The sequence below is a fragment of the Engystomops pustulosus genome, chromosome 8, assembly GCF_040894005.1.
Source record: "Engystomops pustulosus chromosome 8, aEngPut4.maternal, whole genome shotgun sequence".
In the NCBI taxonomy this organism is placed as follows: domain Eukaryota; kingdom Metazoa; phylum Chordata; class Amphibia; order Anura; family Leptodactylidae; genus Engystomops; species Engystomops pustulosus.
In genome coordinates, this window is record NC_092418.1 from 20,789,635 (window position 1) to 20,812,064 (window position 22,430).

Here is a 22,430-nt window from a genome sequence, read left to right on the forward strand (position 1 = left end):
CTCAGGTGGGGGATGAAATGTCCTTTCTAGAATTCCCTCTTTTATCTGAATTCTCATTCAATTACCTATTAAAAAAAGTCATGTGACCATGAGCAGAAAAGAGTCATATTCACCTGAGAGAAGAAAAGTTTGGAGGCTGCAGGGGAATGTGGAATCTCTAAGTCTTCAGTTCTATAGCAACTAGAAACTGATTTTGGTGTCATATTAAAGATAACAATTTCATATTTCAGATCAAATCAGGCTTGTGCTTCTGTGATCTACCGAAATGGAGATAGAGACAGCTGGAAAAAAGCCAGGAACTGGATCTTTCCCTGCAACTCACATTTACATCTATGTATTTAACTCCCTGTATCTCCAGCTCTGTACAGCACAGAACTTCAATCCTCATGGAATCTGAAAGATGAGATTCTTATCTTTAATATGACACAAACAGCATGTTTCCAGGTGCTATAGAACTAGAGATGGGGGTGTCTGAATCGACTCCTCCACAGCCTTGACTCTTCTCTGCTCATTGACACATAAACAGGTAGACAGGTGAGATGTCACATAAAAGAGGGAATTCTAGAAAGAAAATGTCATTCTTTTCCTGCGGGGAGGGGGGTGGTAGTAGTTTAATGGGGTAAAAATCGGGGTACAGGTTCCCTTTAATCCCAGGCAGCACATGGAAAAGCAGCTGCTTAAAGGGCTCCCCCCTGTATTCCTTCTATACTGATGAGTTATCCTCATTATACATCATCTTTGTGCAATAATTCGGGGTCCAAACCCCAGGGTCTTGCACTGATCCACAGAAGGTTCTGTCCTTTGTATAGCAGGGGGGAAATGCGCATCAGTTGGTGGTCTCACCACTGGGATGTCTCAATACACTTATATGGGACTGTCTGTTGTAGCATTCATTCATGGGTACAAGGTTCTCTCATTCTCCTGGATGAGGAGGGGTTCAATTGATGGGATCATGAGAACAGAGTCTCTTGCACTCCATTAAAGGGGATGTTTGACGTTTGAAAAACACTACTGCTTTCCTCCAAAAACAGCGCCACATCTGAGGAGGTCTGTGCCGGTACTGCATGTATAAATATGTAAAGAGCTTAGGTGCAATACCCCTGGTCAGGAGAGGAGATGTTTTTGGATAAAACAAGCCATGTTTTTGACCCCCCTGGACAAGCCCTTTAACCCACAGATTGGCTGGCCAGGCATGTGCAACCTCCAGGATAAAGCCACTCCATTCCAAGGACACAGGGGACCCCCGTTCTCATGATTGGCGGGGTCCCAGAACATTAACAGCAAGTTATCCTTGTGGGAATAATTGGATTGTTATTTTCCAATATTGGACATTTTGGATCATTTGTAGAATCTGGATGCAATGTAATAGATGACATGTGTTTCGGTCTGATCCCTGTCTCTCCCTCTTTTGATGTAATAGGTATTACTGTCATCTACCCCCCCCCCTCCTGCAGACGGACGGGGTAATCCATATATCTGATGGGGACGGCGTCGGTCATGGGACCAGGTAAGCGGGTTGTATGGGCCGCCTCTGGTGCTGGTGGGACTGCGGAGTTACTTGCAGACAGTATCGATCATTGTGTGACTCCTCAGTCCTTCAGGACCTATATATAGCTGTATGTATCCTTGTACACAGAGGAGGGGAGGGGGTCTGACCTCTAGCGCTGCCGCCAGCTTCCTGCTAATGGATTGGATTGCACTTTATTACATTAATGTCTACCACACACACAGCAATCCACCCATTTATCCCTTGTGTCTTGGGGGCCATGTACAGACCTCAGCAGCGTCAGTCATCCCAAATAATATCTGGCCCAGTACCAGCCGGCCATGGAAAATGTGTATAGGAAAGCCAATGCATATGGAAGCATGGAGCCCCTAGTGACCAATCAGATCACTAGAAGCTGCTTAATAATCAAGGATGGAATCTGATTGGTTCAGATAAATTTTTCTTCTATCATATTGTACATTGGGTTGGGGGCTGCAGTGTTTTTAATATGTATATTACGGTCATTTCCAGTGATCAGGTTTAAAGGGGTAATGTTTTTTTTTTTTAGTGTGTAGGGTCAAGCTGGTTCCCATTGAGTATACTTATTTTAGGGCAATGCCCCATGGGAAAAACATTTGCAAAGTAGCCAAAGAATTATGCCACATAAGATACCTACCTATGTCTTATTGCGGAGGGGTTCAACTGCTGTGACCCCCAGAAATTAGAAGAATCCTTTCTCCTAATTGCTCATTTTCACTAATTTTAGAGGTGTGAGATTGGGGTACGGACTTGGGAGGAGCAAAAGAGTCAATGATAAAAAAATCTAATAAGTTAAAACTATGGATTCTATTATAAATCCAGCAGAAGTTGTTTGTATGAGGGCTCATTCACACAAACGTATTGGTCCACATTATGTGTATGGTGCCTGGTCACTGTGTGGTGAGCACACGTTGCCTCACTGCGCCGTGACCATGCATGGTGAAATATAGGTCACCATTTCTCTATGGAGAGGGGAGGGGTGAGCAGTGGCACAGGCTACAGACCAGGTGACCATACGTATACGTACAGACCAGGTGACCATACGTCATGTGAATGTACCCTAAGGAACACAATTTTCCAATATACTTTCTGTATCAGTTCTTCTGGGTTTTCTAGATCTCTGTTTGCTGCTGTCCTATAGGACGCTTCATTGTTTTCTAACTGTAGATAAACACCGGTTACTAGGCTTGTGATGTCACACAGGTGCATTGCTCCTTATATCCTTGGTCATGTGATGTCACACAGGTGCACGGCTCGTTTTATATCCTTGGTCATGTGATGTCACACAGGTGCACGGCTCGTTATATCCTTGGTCATGTGATGTCACACAGATGCATGGCTCCTTATATCCCTGGTCATGTGATGTCACACAGGTGCACAGCTCCTTATATCCCTGGTCATGTGATGTCACACAGGTGCAAGGCTCGTTATATCCCTGGTCATGTGATGTCACACAGGTGCACGGCTCGTTATATCCCTGGTCATGTGATGTCACACAGGTGCACGGCTCTTTATATCCCTGGTCATGTGATGTCACACAGGTGCACGGCTTGTTATATCCCTGGCCATGTGATGTCACACAGGTGCACGGCTCTTTATATCCCTGGTCATATCATGTCACACAGGTGCACGACTCGTTATATACCTGGTCATGTGATGTCACGCAGGTGCACGGCTCATTTTATCCCTGGTCATGTGATGTCACACAGGTGCACAGCTCGTTATATCCCTGTTCATGTGATGTCACACAGGTGCACAGCTCGTTATATCCCTGGTCATGTGATGTCACACAGGTGCACGGCTCGTTATATCCGTGGTCATGTGATGTCACACAGGTGCACGGCTCGTTATATCAGTGGTCATGTGATGTCACACAGGTGCACAGCTCGTTATATCCCTGTTCATGTGATGTCACACAGGTGCACAGCTCGTTATATCCCTGGTCATGTGATGTCACACAGGTGCACGGCTCGTTATATCCGTGGTCATGTGATGTCACACAGGTGCACAGCTCGTTATATCCCTGGTCATGTGATGTCACACAGGTGCACGGCTCGTTATATTCCTGGTCATGTGATGTCACACAGGTGCAAGGCTCGTTATATCCCTGGTCATGTAATGTCATCTTATTTGCTGAAAGTGGACGATCCCTTTAAGTTACAGTTAGGAGGGCGGTGGGTCCTCCTATGGATATAATAAACCAGCGCCATTGAGGACATGATTTTGGCTCTCTTTCTCCGTCCCCTGTTATACGGAGGCAACAAGTGAAGACGACATGTCCCAGCAATAACCAGGTGATTAATCTGACTACATTATGGCAATAAGCTCTAAATGAATATCCATTGATTTTCCCATGCTGGGAAATAAAAACCCAAAGATAAGCTGATTAATAATTCACATCATCAATGGAAAGTGCATCACCCAGTAACCCCTCGGGTGCCAGGCACCTGCTAAGCTCTGATCCTTTAACCGTTTACCTCCAAGATTCTTTCCCAACATTCCAAAAAGATTTTATCTACGGTAGTTTAGGAAAACCAAATTTTAAATCAATTATCTGTCATTTGTTACTGATTTGTAGCCCCCAAAAGCGATGATTTCTGTTATTTCCTTTCAGTTAGTTGGGTGTAATACACCATTTGTCCTGTAGGGGCGCTGCAGGGATATTGAACAGCTACTTCAAGGTTCCTCTAGATATCACAGTCGATCATTGATGGTTCCCAGCATTAGAATAGCTTATTTTTGGAATTGTATAAAGCAGGAGGAGGAGGAGGACATCCCTCTGTCACAGCTACTACTGATGATTACGCAGGCTACTATCACATAGTTATAAGTGCCGCCTCCTGGCTGTATATGTCTAGGTCTGTCTGTATACATTTGGATTTTTAGGAGAATTTAGAGAAAGCAGACAGAGGTGATACAGTCTCTAGGTGTTTATATGAAACTGTGTTGATACATCATGGGATTGTTAGCTGACGGTTACTACTGATCACAGCTACTACTAATGATTATACAAGCTACTCTCATGTGCAGCCCTGACTATTTACTAATGGCTTTTTAGCAGAATATAGAGAAAGCAGACATAGATGATACAGTCTCTAGACGTCCATGTGACGCTGATGCATCATGGGATTGTTAGCCGACAGGAAATATAAAATTAAGATGGCCGCACTGCGGGTAAACTAATGTTTATAGAGGTGACCTTTAAGGGGGTTTCCATCTTATTCATAACATTCTAGAGTTATAACACTGTGTATCTGCATAGACACTACTTATAGAGCAGGGGGAGCGGTAATGGAATCAATAAGAACAGAACACTAGTTTGCAATTAGAAAATTTTAGGGCAGCGTCTGGATGTGAGGAGTACGGCCTGTGAAAGAACGGCGAGGTCTAGATGATGTACATTATCTATACATTATATCAGGGATGTATGGACGGGGGAGGGGGTCGTCTAAATCCGTCAGCTTTGAAGATAGAGAAGCACAAGACATGATAGAGGTGATAGAGAACGGTGAAGACGTAAGGCTGTGTTCACACCTGCCTCGGGGCACGGGAATAATTAAGGAAGCCCTGGATTCTTAAAGGGGGTCACCAGCTCCAAAATCCCTGTATAATCATTTTTTACCAATACAGGCGGTCCCCTACTTAAGGACACCCGACTTACAGACAACCCATAGTTACAGACAGACCCCTCTGACCTCTGGTGAAGCTCTCTGGATGTTACTATAGCCCCAGACTGCAATTATCAGCTGTATTGATTTATTGCTTTATTGATGATCTTTGGTCCCATTACAGCAAAAATTTTGGAAATCTTATCACTGGGGCAAAAAATTTTTTTTGTCTGGGACAAAATAAAATACAATTATAAAATATACAGTTCCGACTTAAATACAAATTCAACGTAAGAACAAACCTAAAGAACCTATCTTGTACATAACCCAGAGACTGTTTGTATTTACTTATATCTATCCATCTCACTGCTATATGAACATTCTATCTATCTATCTATCTATCTATCTATCTCATATCTATCTATCTATCTATCTATCTATCTATCTATCTATCTATCTCATATCTATCTATCTATCTATCTATCCATCTCATATCTATCTATCTCATATCTATCTATCTCATATCTATCCATCTCATATCTATCTATCTCATATCTATCTATCTATCTATCTATCTATCTATCTATCTATCTATCCATCTCATATCTATCTATCTCATATCTATCTATCTCATATCTATCCATCTCATATCTATCTATCTCATATCTATCTATCTCATATCTATCTATCTCATGTCTATCTATCTATCTATCTCATGTCTATCTATCTATCTATCTATCTATCTCATATCTATCTATCTATCTATCTCATATCTATCTATCTATGTTACTGTTGACCATTCTATCCATGTCACATTGATCTCATACCTCTGTATATTTGTATGTTCCTCCTCATCTCCCCATGTCCCCCCCCCCCGTAGATAAGTGGTGACATCTGTGTGCAGTCTCCTCCTGGCTGGCATGTGAAGGGTTACCCTGGCAGAGTTGGTAGCATGAGCTATTTATACCAGGCGGTGTGTGTGGAGCGGGCAGGCTGCTCGCACACCCCTCTGAGTGTACACAAGTATGCTCACAGCAGTGTGAAGGCAGCAGCTCGGGTCATCACTGCCACATGCAGCCCGGGTCCTGGGGGAGCCAGATGCAGGAGGAGAGCCCCTAGGACATGCAGTCCTCTCCTCTGAGAAGCTGCAGAGCATCCCAACCTCAGATTCTGCAGAACATCACACAATCGAGTATCCCTTCCTGAAAATGTCATCTTATCCCTTTGTTATCTACTAAGAAAACCCAATTTGGAGAGATCTGTCTCTTTAACTCCTGCAGAGCATCGCACCATAAACTCTGTTAGCCAGAGACTATTGCCTTTCTGTGGTCGTAGCCCATCCAGCCAGGAAGAGACCACTTGGGATATCTGACTCCATCCACAAGACGTCCTGTGCCCTTCTCACACTGGCATCTTGTACCCTGACAGGTACTCTGTACCCATGCAGATGTGACCAGCCCGGTCCAGGGACCCTTCATGCCATCTCACCCCACCGGCTCATGGAGTCCTTCTGCTTCATCTGTTTCCATCGCAAGGCTCTGCAGCAGCTCCCCAGCACAAGGTGAGAGTGGGCATTACATGGGCATACACACCTGGGCTGTACCAGCAGCTCCCCAGCACAAGGTGAGAGTGGGCATTACATGGGCATACACACCTGGGCTGTACCAGCAGCTCCCCAGCACAAGGTGAGAGTGGGCATTACATGGGCATACACACCTGGGCTCTACCAGCAGCTCCCCAGCACAAGGTGAGAGTGGGCATTACACGGGCATACACACCTGGGCTCTACCAGCAGCTCCCCAGCACAAGGTGAGAGTGGACATTACACTGGCATATACACCTGGGCTGTACCAGCAGCTCCCCAGCACAAGGTGAGAGTGGGCATTACACGGGCATACACACCTGGGCTGTACCAGCAGCTCCCCAGCACAAGGTGAGAGTGGGCATCACACGGGCATACACACCTGGGCTCTACCAGCAGCTCCCCAGCACAAGGTGAGAGTGGACATTACACTGGCATATACACCTGGGCTGTACCAGCAGCTCCCCAGCACAAGGTGAGAGTGGGCATTACACGGGCATACACACCTGGGCTGTGCCAGGTTATACAAGGTCACTATGAAAAGGACAGTAATGTGTTACATTATCATGAAATCATTAAGTCTTAACCATCTTTTGGACAGTGCCAGCCTGTAACCCATTCATTTGTACCACCCAATGTGTTTATAGTAATTTAATGTAGGCACTGCCAATTCCTTACTCTGCCCACATACAATTGATTAAAGCTTATGCCTTGGCTGGTACTAGTGCCAACCCAAGCTAAGGATGGCTCAATACAATATACCACTACATGCCCTTCAACCTGGTGCCAGCTTCAGTTAGTGTTTGTAGACAGGCGGGTAGTATCACCTCGGTTACACCGCTGCCATGACCCGCTGACCCGGCATACCCCGAGCTGAGCATCAACTATTATGTATCATGTACTATCTCTGCTCTACTATCAGGTACCGTCCTGTAACAAACCTGCAGCTGTGTGTTGGCATCACATGACCTGGGCAAACGCTAATCTCAGGGCATAAACAAGAACACATCCTATTACCTGGCCGGAATTATTACAGAAAGTGTATTGTGGAATTGTATAACTCTTCATTATTATACATAATAACTCGTATCTATCTATCTATCTCATATCTATCTATCTATCTCATATCTATCTATCTATCTATCTATCTATCTATCTATCTATCTATCTCCTATCTATCTATCTATCTATCTATCTATCTATCTATCTATCTATCTCATATCTATCTATCTATCTATCTCATATCTATCTATCTATCTCATATCTATCTATCTATCTCATATCTATCTATCTATCTCATATCTATCTATCTATCTCATATCTATCTATCTCATATCTATCTATCTATCTCCTATTTATCTATCTATCTATCTCCTATTTATCTATCTCATATCTATCTATCTATCTCATATCTATCTATCTATCTATCTATCTATCTATCTATCTATCTATCTCATATCTATCTATCTATCTCATATCTATCTATCTATCTCATATCTATCTATCTATCTCATATCTATCTATCTATCTCATATCTATCTATCTATCTCATATCTATCTATCTCATATCTATCTATCTCCTATTTATCTATCTATCTCCTATTTATCTATCTCATATCTATCTATCTATCTATCTATCTATCTATCTCATATCTATCTATCTATCTATCTCCTATCTATCTATCTATCTATCTATCTATCTATCTATCTCCTATCTATCTATCTATCTATCTCCTATCTATCTATCTATCTATCTATCTATCTATCTCATATCTATCTATCTATCTATCTATCTATCTATCTATCTATCTATCTCCTATCTATCTATCTATCTATCTATCTATCTATCTATCTATCTATCTCCTATTTATCTATCTCATATCTATCTATCTATCTATCTCATATCTATCTATCTATCTATCTATCTATCTATCTCCTATCTATCTATCTATCTATCTATCTATCTATCTATCTATCTCATATCTATCTATCTATCTATCTCCTATCTATCTATCTATCTATCTATCTATCTATCTCATATCTATCTATCTATCTATCTATCTCCTATCTATCTATCTATCTATCTATCTATCTATCTATCTATCTATCTCCTATCTATCTATCTATCTCCTATCTATCTATCTATCTATCTATCTATCTATCTATCTATCTCATATCTATCTATCTATCTATCTATCTCCTATCTATCTATCTATCTATCTATCTCCTATTTATCTATCTCATATCTATCTATCTATCTATCTATCTCATATCTATCTATCTATCTATCTATCTATCTATCTCCTATCTATCTATCTATCTATCTATCTATCTATCTCATATCTATCTATCTATCTATCTATCTCCTATCTATCTATCTATCTATCTATCTATCTATCTCATATCTATCTATCTCCTATTTATCTATCTCATATCTATCTATCTATCTCATATCTATCTATCTATCTATCATCTATCTATCTCATATCTATCTATCTATCTATCTCATATCTATCTATCTATCTCATATCTATCTCATATCTATCTATCTATCTCATATCTATCTATCTATCTCATATCTATCTATCTATCTCATATCTATCTATCTATCTATCTCATATCTATCTCATATCTATCTATCTCATATCTATCTATCTCATACCTATCTATCTATCTCATATCTATCTATCTATCTCATATCTATCTATCTATCTATCTCATATCTATCTATCTATCTATCTCATATCTATCTATCTCATATCTATCTATCTATCTATCTATCTCATATCTATCTATCTCATATCTATCTATCTATCTATCTATCTATCTCATATCTATCTATCTATCTATCTCATATCTATCTATCTATCTCATATCTATCTATCTATCTATCTATCTCATATCTATCTATCTATCTATCTCATATCTATCTATCTCATATCTATCTATCTATCTATCTATCTATCTATCTATCTCATATCTATCTATCTCATATCTATCTATCTCATATCTATCTATCTATCTATCTATCTATCTATCTATCTATCTCATATCTATCTATCTATCTATCTCATATCTATCTATCTATCTATCTATCTATCTATCTATCTATCTCATATCTATCTATCTCATATCTATCTATCTATCTATCTATCTATCTATCTCCTATTTATCTATCTCCTATTTATCTATCTCATATCTATCTATCTATCTCATATCTATCTATCTATCTATCTCATATCTATCTATCTATCTATCTATCTCATATCTATCTATCTATCTATCTCATATCTATCTATCTATCTATCTATCTCATATCTATCTATCTATCTATCTATCTATCTATCTATCTATCTATCTCATATCTATCTATCTATCTCATATCTATCTATCTATCTATCTCATATCTATCTACCTATCTCATATCTATCTCATATCTATCTATCTATCTCATATCTATCTCATATCTATCTATCTATCTATCTATCTATCTATCTCATATCTATCTATCTATCTATCTATCTATCTATCTATCTCATATCTATCTATCTCATATCTATCTATCTATCTCATATCTATCTATCTATCTATCTATCTATCTATCTATCTCATATCTATCTATCTATCTATCTATCTATCTCATATCTATCTATCTATCTCATATCTATCTATCTATCTCATATCTATCTATCTATCTCATATCTATCTATCTATCTCATATCTATCTATCTATCTATCTCATATCTATCTATCTATCTATCTATCTATCTATCTATCTATCTCTCTCATATCTATCTATCTCTCTCATATCTATCTATCTAATATCTATCTATCTAATATATATCTATCTCATATTTATCTATCTATCTATCTCATATCTATCTATCTCTCTCATATCTATCTATCTAATATCTATCTACCTATCTCATATCTATCTATCTCATATCTATCTATCTCATATCTATCTATCTATCTATCTATCTATCTCATATCTATCTATCTATCTCATATCTATCTATCTATCTATCTATCTATCTATCTATCTCCTATCTATCTATCTATCTCATATCTATCTATCTATCTATCTATCTCATATCTATCTATCTATCTCATATCTATCTATCTATCTATATATCTATCTATCTATCTCATATCTATCTATCTATCTCATATCTATCTATCTATCTATCTATCTATCTCATATCTATCTATCTATCTATCTATCTATCTATCTCATATCTATCTATCTATCTATCTATCTATCTATCTATCTATCTCATATCTATCTATCTATCTATCTCATATCTATCTATCTATATCATATCTATCTATCTATCTATCTCATATCTATCTATCTATATCATATCTATCTATCTATATCATATCTATCTATCTATCTCATATCTATCTATCTATCTCATATCTATCTATCTATCTCATATCTATCTATCTATCTCATATCTATCTATCTATCTATCTATCTATCTATCTATCTATCTCATATCTATCTATCTCATATCTATCTATCTCATATCTATCTATCTATCTATCTATCTATCTATCTATCTATCTATCTCATATCTATCTATCTATCTATCTCATATCTATCTATCTATATCATATCTATCTATCTATCTATCTCATATCTATCTATCTATATCATATCTATCTATCTATATCATATCTATCTATCTATCTCATATCTATCTATCTATCTCATATCTATCTATCTATCTCATATCTATCTATCTATCTCATATCTATCTATCTATCTATCTATCTATCTATCTATCTATCTATCTCATATCTATCTATCTCATATCTATCTATCTATCTCATATCTATCTATCTATCTATCTCATATCTATCTATCTCATATCTATCTATCTATCTATCTATCTCATATCTATCTATCTATCTATCTCATATCTATCTATCTATCTATCTATCTATCTCATATCTATCTATCTATCTATCTATCTATCTATCATCTATCTATCTCATATCTATCTATCTATCTATCTATCTCATATCTATCTATCTCATATCTATCTATCTATCTATCTATCTATCTCATATCTATCTATCTATCTATCTATCTCATATCTATCTATCTATCTATCTATCTCATATCTATCTATCTCCTATTTATCTATCTCATATCTATCTATCTATCTATCTATCTATCTCATATCTATCTATCTCCTATCTATCTATCTATCTATCTATCTATGTATCTATCTCATATCTATCTATCTATCTCATATCTATCTATCTATCTCATATCTATCTATCTATCTCATATCTATCTATCTATCTCATATCTATCTATCTCATATCTATCTATCTCCTATCTATCTATCTATCTATCTATCTATCTCCTATTTATCTATCTCATATCTATCTATCTATCTATCTATCTATCTATCTATCTATCTCATATCTATCTATCTCCTATTTATCTATCTCATATCTATCTATCTATCTATCTATCTATCTCATATCTATCTATATATCTATCTATCTATCTATCTATCTCATATCTATCTCATATCTATCTATCTATCTATCTATCTATCTATCTATCTATCTCATATCTATCTATCTATCTATCTATCTATCTATCTATCTATCTATCTCATATCTATCTCATATCTATCTATCTATCTATCTATCTATCTCATATCTATCTATCTCATATCTATCTATCTATCTCATATCTATCTATCTATCTATCTATCTATCTCATATCTATCTATCTATCTCATATCTATCTATCTATCTATCTATCTATCTATCTATCTATCTATCTATCTATCTATCTCCTATCTATCTATCTCATATCTATCTATCTCCTATCTATCTATCTATCTATCTATCTCATATCTATCTATCTATCTATCTCCTATCTATCTATCTCCTATTTATCTATCTCATATCTATCTATCTATCTATCTATCTCATATCTATCTATATATCTATCTATCTATCTATCTATCTATCTATCTCATATCTATCTCATATCTATCTATCTATCTATCTATCTCATATCTATCTCATATCTATCTATCTATCTATCTATCTATCTATCTATCTCATATCTATCTCATATCTATCTATCTATCTATCTATCTATCTATCTATCTCATATCTATCTATCTCATATCTATCTATCTATCTCATATCTATCTATCTATCTATCTATCTCATATCTATCTATCTATCTATCTATCTATCTATCTATCTCCTATCTATCTATCTCATATCTATCTATCTCCTATCTATCTATCTATCTATCTATCTATCTATCTATCTATCTATCTATCTCATATCTATCTATCTATCTATCTCCTATCTATCTATCTATCTATCTCATATCTATCTATCTATCTATCTATCTATCTATCTATCTATCTATCTCATATCTATCTATCTATCTCATATCTATCTATCTATCTATCTCCTATCTATCTATCTCCTATCTATCTATCTATCTATCTATCTATCTATCTATCTATCTCATATCTATCTATCTATCTATCTCCTATCTATCTATCTATCTATCTATCTATCTCCTATCTATCTATCTATCTATCTATCTATCTATCTATCTCATATCTATCTATCTATCTCCTATTTATCTATCTACCTCATATCGAGCTATATCATTCTTATATCTGTCTATCGATCTCTTTTTTTTATATCTATCTATCTCATGTCTATATCTAAAGCCATTCTGATATCTTTCTATTATTCTATCTATAGATATTAAACGTAGAGAGACCCCAGCACAGTCCAAGTGAATAAGAGAAAGGTGCTGTGCTCTACCCTCACCAAAAATGTGCAAGTCCAAGTATAATTTCAGGAAACGGAAGCCCCATATGTGCTGCCTTGTTCTTGTAACGCTATCTATCCATCTATCTCCTATCCATAATCTTCTGGTCTCGGCACTCCCTGCCGGTCCCACCTTCAGTAATTACACTTCTGAGAAGGTCTGCGGCCATGGCTTTGCCTTCCTGATGGATCTGTGTGGTTACAGAGCGGCGGCCAGAGCTGTTGGCACTGCCACTAATTCTTCCAAAAATATCAATATCCCGGCCCCTGATCCGGGAGATTTCAATCTACGAAGCATTAACTACAGCTGAGACCAGCAAGGCTTTTTATATTGGGCTGGTGCTGACATCGGAGGGTTAAATAGCCGTCCGCTTCAGATAAACTGCAACCAAAAGGAATGGTGGGGCCTCCTTAAAGGGGTTGCCCAGGATGGTTTATAAAAAATGTAGCTTTTCTATCCACAGGTTATGTCTGTAATTACAGCTCAATGGAGCTGAGCTGCAGTACCAGACACAACCCATAGTCACATGGGGCAGTGTTTTTCTTTTGCAAATATTGAGCCGTGTTTTTCTAATCATGGACAACCCCTTTAAGACCCAATCATTTTGGGTCACAATAGAGTAAAGTATAGCGCACACACACCTTTTTTTAAAGGGGCTATCCAAGAAGGAACAGATAGAGGTGGTTTATCATGTAGTGGGGGGTCTGACAGCTCCATCTATGGTGTGGTGGCCCCACCAGACTACAGCAGCTCAGCTCCTATGGGAACGACCAAAATAGCAGCACATTTCTCAGTTATTTTCATCGTTACCATTGACTTGAATAGAGAGCAAGCAGGGTCAGATCAGAATAGCCCTTTAAGGGGAGGTCATCAGTATCAGATTCCTAAAAAAATAACTTGAAATACATGGCTGCTTCTTCCAAAAACAGCACTGCACCTGTCTACAGGTTATGTGGGGTACTGCCTCTCAGCCGCTTTACTAGGGGTAAGCTAAGTTTTTTGGAATCCCTTTAATTGATTAAACCCCAAAAAATGATTAACTGCTATAACTGGGGGGGGGGGGGGGGATTTGGGTGCCACACAGCCAGGATACTGCTCTATTTTAAGGTTATTGTCACATCAGACCCTCCCTATGGATATTTGGTAGGAACTTAGTTGACCTTAGGTTTTTAACCTTGGACTTCAAATGAATGGGCGACCACATAGATAGATGAATAATATAGTATCTGTTGTTGTACTTCCTCCAGATGACCAATAGAGGGTGCTGTAGTATCAGGTCAAACCTACAGCCGGACGATCTGGCTTCTCCTACTCGGGTCGTGATGGACGGACAACTTTGAAGCTGAGTATTTTTAGGTTTATAAAATGGAAATATTTAATGGACTGTAAAGGTAACTATTAGAGGGATGCATACACCCATATCACATTTTGGACCTATGTGATCGAAGAAGGCTGCAGCGTAGCTACAGGGTGTGCAGAGGTAGTAGTCCAACATGGTCGCCATGCATTGGGATAATGATGGAGTAGTGGTCCCACATGCTCTATATCACCCCATTCAATAACTATGGGGTTGACCCCATAGACCTTGCATGGAGTGACAGTGCACATGTGCGACCACCTGAGTGATCCTATATTAGCATGCTTTACCTATATTGTCCTATATTAGCATTAGCATGCTTTAAGTTTATGGGGCGAGTATAGTGTTTAGGGGTCACTGGGCTTTTTGCATTCATCATCCCCGATACGAGGTCAGTACGGTGCATGTAAGATTAAGCCTCAGCCTTGTAGTCCGGATTATGTTCTCAGGCTGCCCGCAGACAGGACATAATATGGCAGCATTAAGTCATAAGTCAGGCCGTGTGTCTAGTGTATGACCTCCCCCCGACGTCACCTATGGAGCTGTCCTGCCCTATACGTGGCACGGCTTCCCTGCGGAAGGTCACGTATAGGCGATCAATGGCATTGACCTCTGGCCGGCTGTTCATGGTGAGGTCTGCCACCCGCGCTCGCTGTGTTTTAATCAGTGTACAGACAAATACCATAATCCACGGCAGGGAAGCAGATCATTTGCCCGTCTCACTGTAATATTCCACAGCTGCAGCGTTTAATCCCCGGCGTCTCTTGATCATCGCTCTGACTGGGAACTTGTGATCGGCTTCTTGGCTTAACTGGTCTCTGAACCATGATGCAATTCTCAGCAGCGGAATGAGAGGGGCTGTCCATGGTGCTGGAGTCAGGATTGTGACATGCCACCGAACACAGAGGCTTTTACATCTCTGTTTCCTGTGTGTTCTCTGTTATCAGCCAGAGCACTCCACTTCATTGAGATGAGTGATATAAAGACCATGGTCAGCAACCTTTCAGCAGCTGGTTTTGATTTCTGTTCCTTCCTTGGTTCTACCTGTTTCCTTCCTTCCACCATAGTCCCTCAGATCAGCCCCTGCTTCCCTCCTTCTACAGCAGTCCCTCAGATAAGCTCCCTTTTCTCTCTCAGATCGGCCTCTGGTTCCCATCTACAATAGTCCCTCAGATTGACCCTTGGTTTCCTCCTTCTACAATAGTGTCTCCGATAAGCCCCTGACATCCTCCTTCTGCCAGATTCCCTTGGATGAGCTCCTGGTTTCCTCCATCTACAATACTCCTTTACTCCTTCAGATGCATTCCTGATTCCTTCCTTCCACAAATCCTGGTTCCTTCCTTCTAAAATAGTCCTTCAGTTCAGCTTCATGTTTATCTTCTGGTTACCTCCTTCTACAATAGTCCCTCAGATCAGTTTCTGGTTCTTTCCTTCTAAAATAGTCCCTCAGATAATTTCCTTGTTCCCTCCTACAATAGTCCTTCAGATCATCTCCTGATTCCCTTCTTTTGCCCACAGATGAGCTTCTGGTTGCCTGCTTCTAAATTAGTATTTTAGATCATCTTCTGGTTGCTGCCTTTTAAATAGTCCTTCAGATCATCTTCTGGTCACCTCCTTCTGTAATAGTCCTTCAGATCAGCCACTGATTATCTCCTGGTCCCTTTCTTCTAAAATAGTCCATCACATCAATTCCTGGTTCATCTTCTGGTTACCTCCTTCTGCAATAGTCCTTCAGATCAAATTCTGGTTCCTTCCTTTTAAAATAGTCCCTTACATCAGTTCCTGGTTCATCTTCTACAAAAGACCTACAATAGTCCTTCAGATTATCTTCTTGTTTTCTTCCTTCTACAGTAGTCCTTTAGATCAAATCCTGCTTCTTTTCTTCTAAAATAGTCCCTCACATCAGTTTCCGGGTTCCCTCTTACAATGGTCCTTCAGATCATCTTCTGGTTACCTCCTTCTGTAATAGTCCTTCAGATCAGCCACTGATTATCTCCTGGTCCCTTTCTTCTAAAATAGTCCATCACATCAATTCCTGGTTCATCTTCTGGTTACCTCCTTCTGCAATAGTCCTTCAGATCAAATTCTGGTTCCTTCCTTTTAAAATAGTCCCTTACATCAGTTCCTGGTTCATCTTCTACAAAAGACCTACAATAGTCCTTCAGATTATCTTCTTGTTTTCTTCCTTCTACAGTAGTCCTTTAGATCAAATCCTGCTTCTTTTCTTCTAAAATAGTCCCTCACATCAGTTTCCGGGTTCCCTCTTACAATGGTCCTTCAGATCATCTTCTGGTTACCTCCTTCTTAAACAGATCTTCAGATCATCTTCTGGTTCCCTTCTACTACGATAGTCCTTCAGATCAGCTACTGGTTATCTCCTTCTACAATAGTCCTTCAGATCAAATTCTGGTTCCTTCCTTCTAAAATAGTTTCTCACATCAGTTCCTGGTTCATCTTCTGGTTCCCTTCTTCTACAATAGTCCTTCAGATTATCTTCTTGTTTTCTTCCTTCTACGATAGTCCTTCAGATTATCTTCTTGTTTTCTTCCTTCTACGATAGTCCTTCAGATTATCTTCTTGTTTTCTTCCTTCTACGATAGTCCTTCAGATTATCTTCTTGTTTTCTTCCTTCTACAATAGTCCTTTAGATCTAATCCGGGTTCCTTTCTACAATAGTCCTTCAGATCTAATCCTGGTTCCTTCCTACAATAGTCCTTCAGATCTAATCCTGGTTCCTTCCTACAATAGTCCTTTAGATCTAATCCTGGTTCCTTCCTACAATAGTCCTTTAGATCTAATCCTGGTTCCTTCCTACAATAGTCCCTTAGATCTAATCCTGGTTCCTTTCTACAATAGTCCTTCAGATCTAATCCTGGTTCCTTCCTACAATAGTCCTTTAGATCTAATCCTGGTTCCTTCCTACAATAGTCCTTTAGATCTAATCCTGGTTCCTTCCTACAATAGTCCTTTAGATCTAATCCTGGTTCCTTCCTACAATAGTCCCTCAGATCATATTCTGGCTCCCACCTACAATAGTCCCTCAGATCATCTTCTGGTTCCCTCCTTTCGCCAAAATCCTTCAGATCAGCCCCTGTTCCCTCACCCCTTTCGGCTATAAATACTTCCCATCATCCCTTCCTATTCTTCTGTGGACCCTCAGATTATCTCCTGCCCCCAGGACTATGGTTAGAAGAATGTAACCCCGGGCAGCGGTGTCCTGCAGCCCCGTTAGCTGTGATGAAGACACATTAGGTTTAGTCATGGTTAGCCGGCCCGAGCTCATTACCATCCGTGTTATTTTTATCCTCATTATCATCGTTATTTGTAGAAAGCGGTAAAGCAATGGAAGGGTAACAGCGTTTATAGGAAATATGGTCGGCAGCTGCCGGCTTCACAAAAGATTCGTGAAGAAACCCTCTATTGTATCACACAAAGCAGCGGCTGGACCTGCGTCCGGGATAATTGTCTGATAATTGTGAAACTGGAGAAGGCTTCGGAATATGGAGACTTTTTCGGAGACGCGTAGATGTAGTTCCTGTCCACTGTCTGTCCGTCGCCCTCCCCGGAATAATGCGTTCCCGGAAGAAAGAAAATTTGTCGTATCATTGGGAAAAATCAATGTGTTCCATCCAGACCTCTTAGTGTTTCCCATTATCGGAGTCCTGGGCGTGGAAACTAGGGGGTTAATGGCTCCTCAGAGGGAAATTAGACTCTTTTTTTTTCCGTAACCAGACCAAAGCGGCCGATTCATCTCTCCGTAATGTAAAACCTCTGCGCACATTAGATTCCTATTAGCAGATCCTGATCTTCTCCAAACCCAAAATGCAGAAATTTTATCCTCGCTAAAACTTTCCATTGGGGGCGCGTTTATACGGTGTAGTCAGACAATGCGTTTCGAGGCACAGAGCCCCTTCATCAGGCCCACAAACCAAAGGACCTAACTTTCTGTTGGAGGTTACCTCTGCTTGCTTGCTGTGTATGGCTGAGGAATGGACTGGACTGTACTTATCCCACTTTCCGGCCATTTGACCCGGCATCTGGTGCACCCATAAACTAAATGACCCCCCCCCCCGGGCTGTGACAATCCATACAGATACACAACGACCGTGACGCCTGATTCTCTATATCTACACCAGAAATAGAAAACCGGACGTCATCCGGGAGGAGACGCCACTCATCAGAGACCAATATTCCATATTATTCAGGCCTCGGAGGGCCAGGACTCCTGGGAAATCATTATAGATTGCGGAGCGTCCATGTCTACCGCATCTCCGAGAGCCTCGGGCGGCCGGGGGGGCACTCAACCCTGGAAAGAGGAATTACACAAACTCAGGTTTTTCTAGGATCTCCTTTCCCATCAGACGTTTATGAAGTCAAGAAAAAAAAAGTTTTTATTTTCTTAATTCTGGACTATATGGCGGCATTACATTAGCACTGTGTGGTGGTAGTATATGGGTTGTATGTAACCCATACATTAGCACTGTCTGGCGGTAGTATATGATATGTATATGGCGGCATTCATTAGCACTGTCTGGTGGTAGTATACGGGATGTATATGGCGGGATTACATTAGCACTATCCGGCGGTAGTATATGGGTTGTATATGGCGGCATTACATTAGCACTGTCTGGTGGTAGTATATGGGTTGTATATGGCGGCATTACATTAGCACTGTCTGGTGGTAGTATATGGGATGTATATGGCGGGATTACATTAACACTGTCTGGTGGTAGTATATGGGTTGTAAGTAACCCATACATTAGCACTGTCTGGCGGTAGTACATGGGATGTATATGGCGGCATTACATTAGCACTGTGTGGTGGTAGTATATGGGTTGTATATGGCGGCATTACATTAGCACTGTCTGGTGGTAGTATATGGGATGTATATGGTGGGATTACATTAACACTGTCTGGTGGTAGTATATGGGTTGTAAGTAACCCATACATTAGCACTGTCTGGCGGTAGTACATGGGATGTATATGGCGGCATTACATTAGCACTGTGTGGTGGTAGTATATGGGTTGTATATGGCGGCATTACATTAGCACTGTCTGGTGGTAGTATATGGGATGTATATGGCGGGATTACATTAACACTGTCTGGTGGTAGTATATGGGTTGTATGTAACCCATACATTAGCACTGTCTGGTGGTAGTATATGGGTTGTATATGGCGGCATTACATTAGCACTGTCTGGTGGTAGTATATGGGATGTATATGGCGGGATTACATTAACACTGTCTGGTGGTAGTATATGGGTTGTATATGGCGGCATTACATTAGCACTGTCTGGCGGTAGTATATGAGATGTATATGGCAGGATTACATTAGCACTATCTGGCGGTAGTATATGGGTTGTATATGGTGGCATTAGATTAGCACTATCCGGCGGTAGTATATGGGTTGTAGATGGTACGATTTTAGCATTGCATGGCAGTATTGATGTTTTCGGCATGTGACAACTGTATGTCAGTATTATTTCTACATTATATGGTGGTATTATGTTAGATGTTTGGCACTGTTATTTTTAACCCGCTATACTGTGTGAGTTACAGCATTATTCTACCACCGTATTGCAGTATTTTGTTTATATATATGGCACTAGTATCTTTGCACGGTATTATGTATACATACAGTATATGACCATATTTTCTTGGCACTGTATGGGGGTGTACATGGCGGTATTATTTTGCTATTTCAAGGTAGCATTATGACGGTTGTATATGTCAGTATTATTAGGGCTTTACATGGTAGTATAATGTCTGCTCTATGTGACAGCATTACTCTGACACTTAGTGTTGGTGGTATTTGAGCTGCATATGTCAGTGTTATTTGGACATTATATGGTGATTATAAGGCAGCATTGTGTCGGCTTTACAAAAACCGGTGTATAAAACTGTCCAGCAGGGAGCTCTGTGGTTGCAATATTTAAGCGATGGCCACATGGTATCTGCACCTCATTGGAAATAAATGGGATATATCATGGATTTTCCGTTCATTATATGCATCCTCTGCAGGTAGCAGTGAGCTTGCAGTATCCTGAACCTTAACCCCTCGCTGACTTACTGCAGATTTAGTTGCCCAAAATCAGCGCACAACTTCTTTTTGTGCATAAAGATAAAAACATAATTTTATCTTTATCTAACATTTGTTGCAGCTTTTGCTTCTAATTAGCTTTGAATATTTAACAGGACCTTCCACAACCTCACACATGTGTCGGGACGGCTGCACAGATTTAGGAGCACTTAAAATTTACTTTCTAGCCTCCACGGTGGTGGAAATATCAGCCCCAGTATCTGACCATTATAATCCTCAACCCTGTCAGAGAAGAGGGGATGGAGCAAAAGAGGAGGGGGCATGTGTTATGCAAATTTTCTCTGAAACTGAGACACTGATAAGATTATCATAAAACACGCCCCCTCCTCCTGCTCTAGCTGATCCTCTGTGACAGCGGAGAGGATTATAATGGTCAGATACTGGGACTGATATCTCTGCAACCGTAGGGGCTAGAAAGAAAATTCAAAGTGCCCCTGTATCTGTGTAGTATGTTCTTTGTGTGAGATGGTGAAAGATCCTCTTTTAGTCTCCAACATGTAATACCTGGTTTCTCCTGCGGGAGTGCTGCAGAGAAATCTTATTTTTTATCCTGAGTTCCACTACAGATGAAGGGTGGTTCAGGTATCGGAGGATCACCCCCATAGCGTGATCATTCTCTCTCATTTCCAGGATGATATTTGTGCTGCACCTTCCGGAAATTTCTGTACAATATGGAACAAAATGATCCCCTGAATAATTCATCAGATAGATTTTGGAAAATTCTTTTGTTTTTTTCCCCAATCAATGTGTCAGCGCTGAGGCAGAGCAATGGATCGATGAATAATCTATGGAATAGTAATTCACCTCGCTGCATTGTCCCAATAGTCACAGTGTGTATGGAAACGCAGTATTGCGGGTTTTCAGGAAACTATAGACGGTAAATGGGCGGCTGGATGAGGATTTATGGAAGGAATTTTCCGGTTGTCACGGGTAGAGAGGGAAAAGGGAATGTTGGATATTATATTCAATAGCTCTCAATGTCCTCAGTGGTCGTGGTGATTGCAAGTGTCATAGGGGCGGTCCCTCGCTGTGTACAAACCCCTTCTATTTGCTGTATGGAAGTTGGGGGTCACCTGATTGGGTACTAATGTTGTCACTCAGACTGGAGGGGATAGCAAAATTCTCTTGGTATATTGGGTGTATAGTATATGGGCCATATGTGTCAGTATTATGTAGTCACTCTATGGTGGTATTATAGTGGCTGTATACAACAGTATTATGTGACGAATATACAGTGATATGTAGACTGTATATGTAGGTTTATTTTGACACTATATTATGTGGGATGGATATGGCAGCATTATTCCTGCACTCTATGGCGGTATTATGTGGGCTGTAAATTGAAGTCCTATTTTTGCACTATGCATAGATAGGATACTTTGTACAATCTGCTCAGCTCCTCCTGCTCTGTAACATGCTGCCT

General features: G+C 39.7%; 1 protein-coding gene across 3 annotated transcripts in view; it reads left to right on the forward strand.

The window, feature by feature from the left end:
- Window positions 1–1,435: 1,435 nt before the first annotated feature.
- SBK1 (SH3 domain binding kinase 1) overlaps window positions 1,436–22,430 on the forward strand; it is a 67,460-nt gene continuing 46,465 nt past the window's right edge. The window contains exons 1-2 of one of the 3 annotated variants that reach the window (XM_072120122.1): window positions 1,436–1,507; window positions 6,562–6,694. In XM_072120122.1, coding sequence (XP_071976223.1) covers window positions 1,480–1,507; window positions 6,562–6,694 — 161 coding nt within the window. In that variant the 5' untranslated portion in view covers window positions 1,436–1,479. Of the gene's footprint in view, window positions 1,508–6,561; window positions 6,695–7,176; window positions 7,191–7,596; window positions 7,638–22,430 lie in introns of those variants that run through there. The other 2 variants (XM_072120125.1, XM_072120123.1) reach the window with 2 other exon arrangements.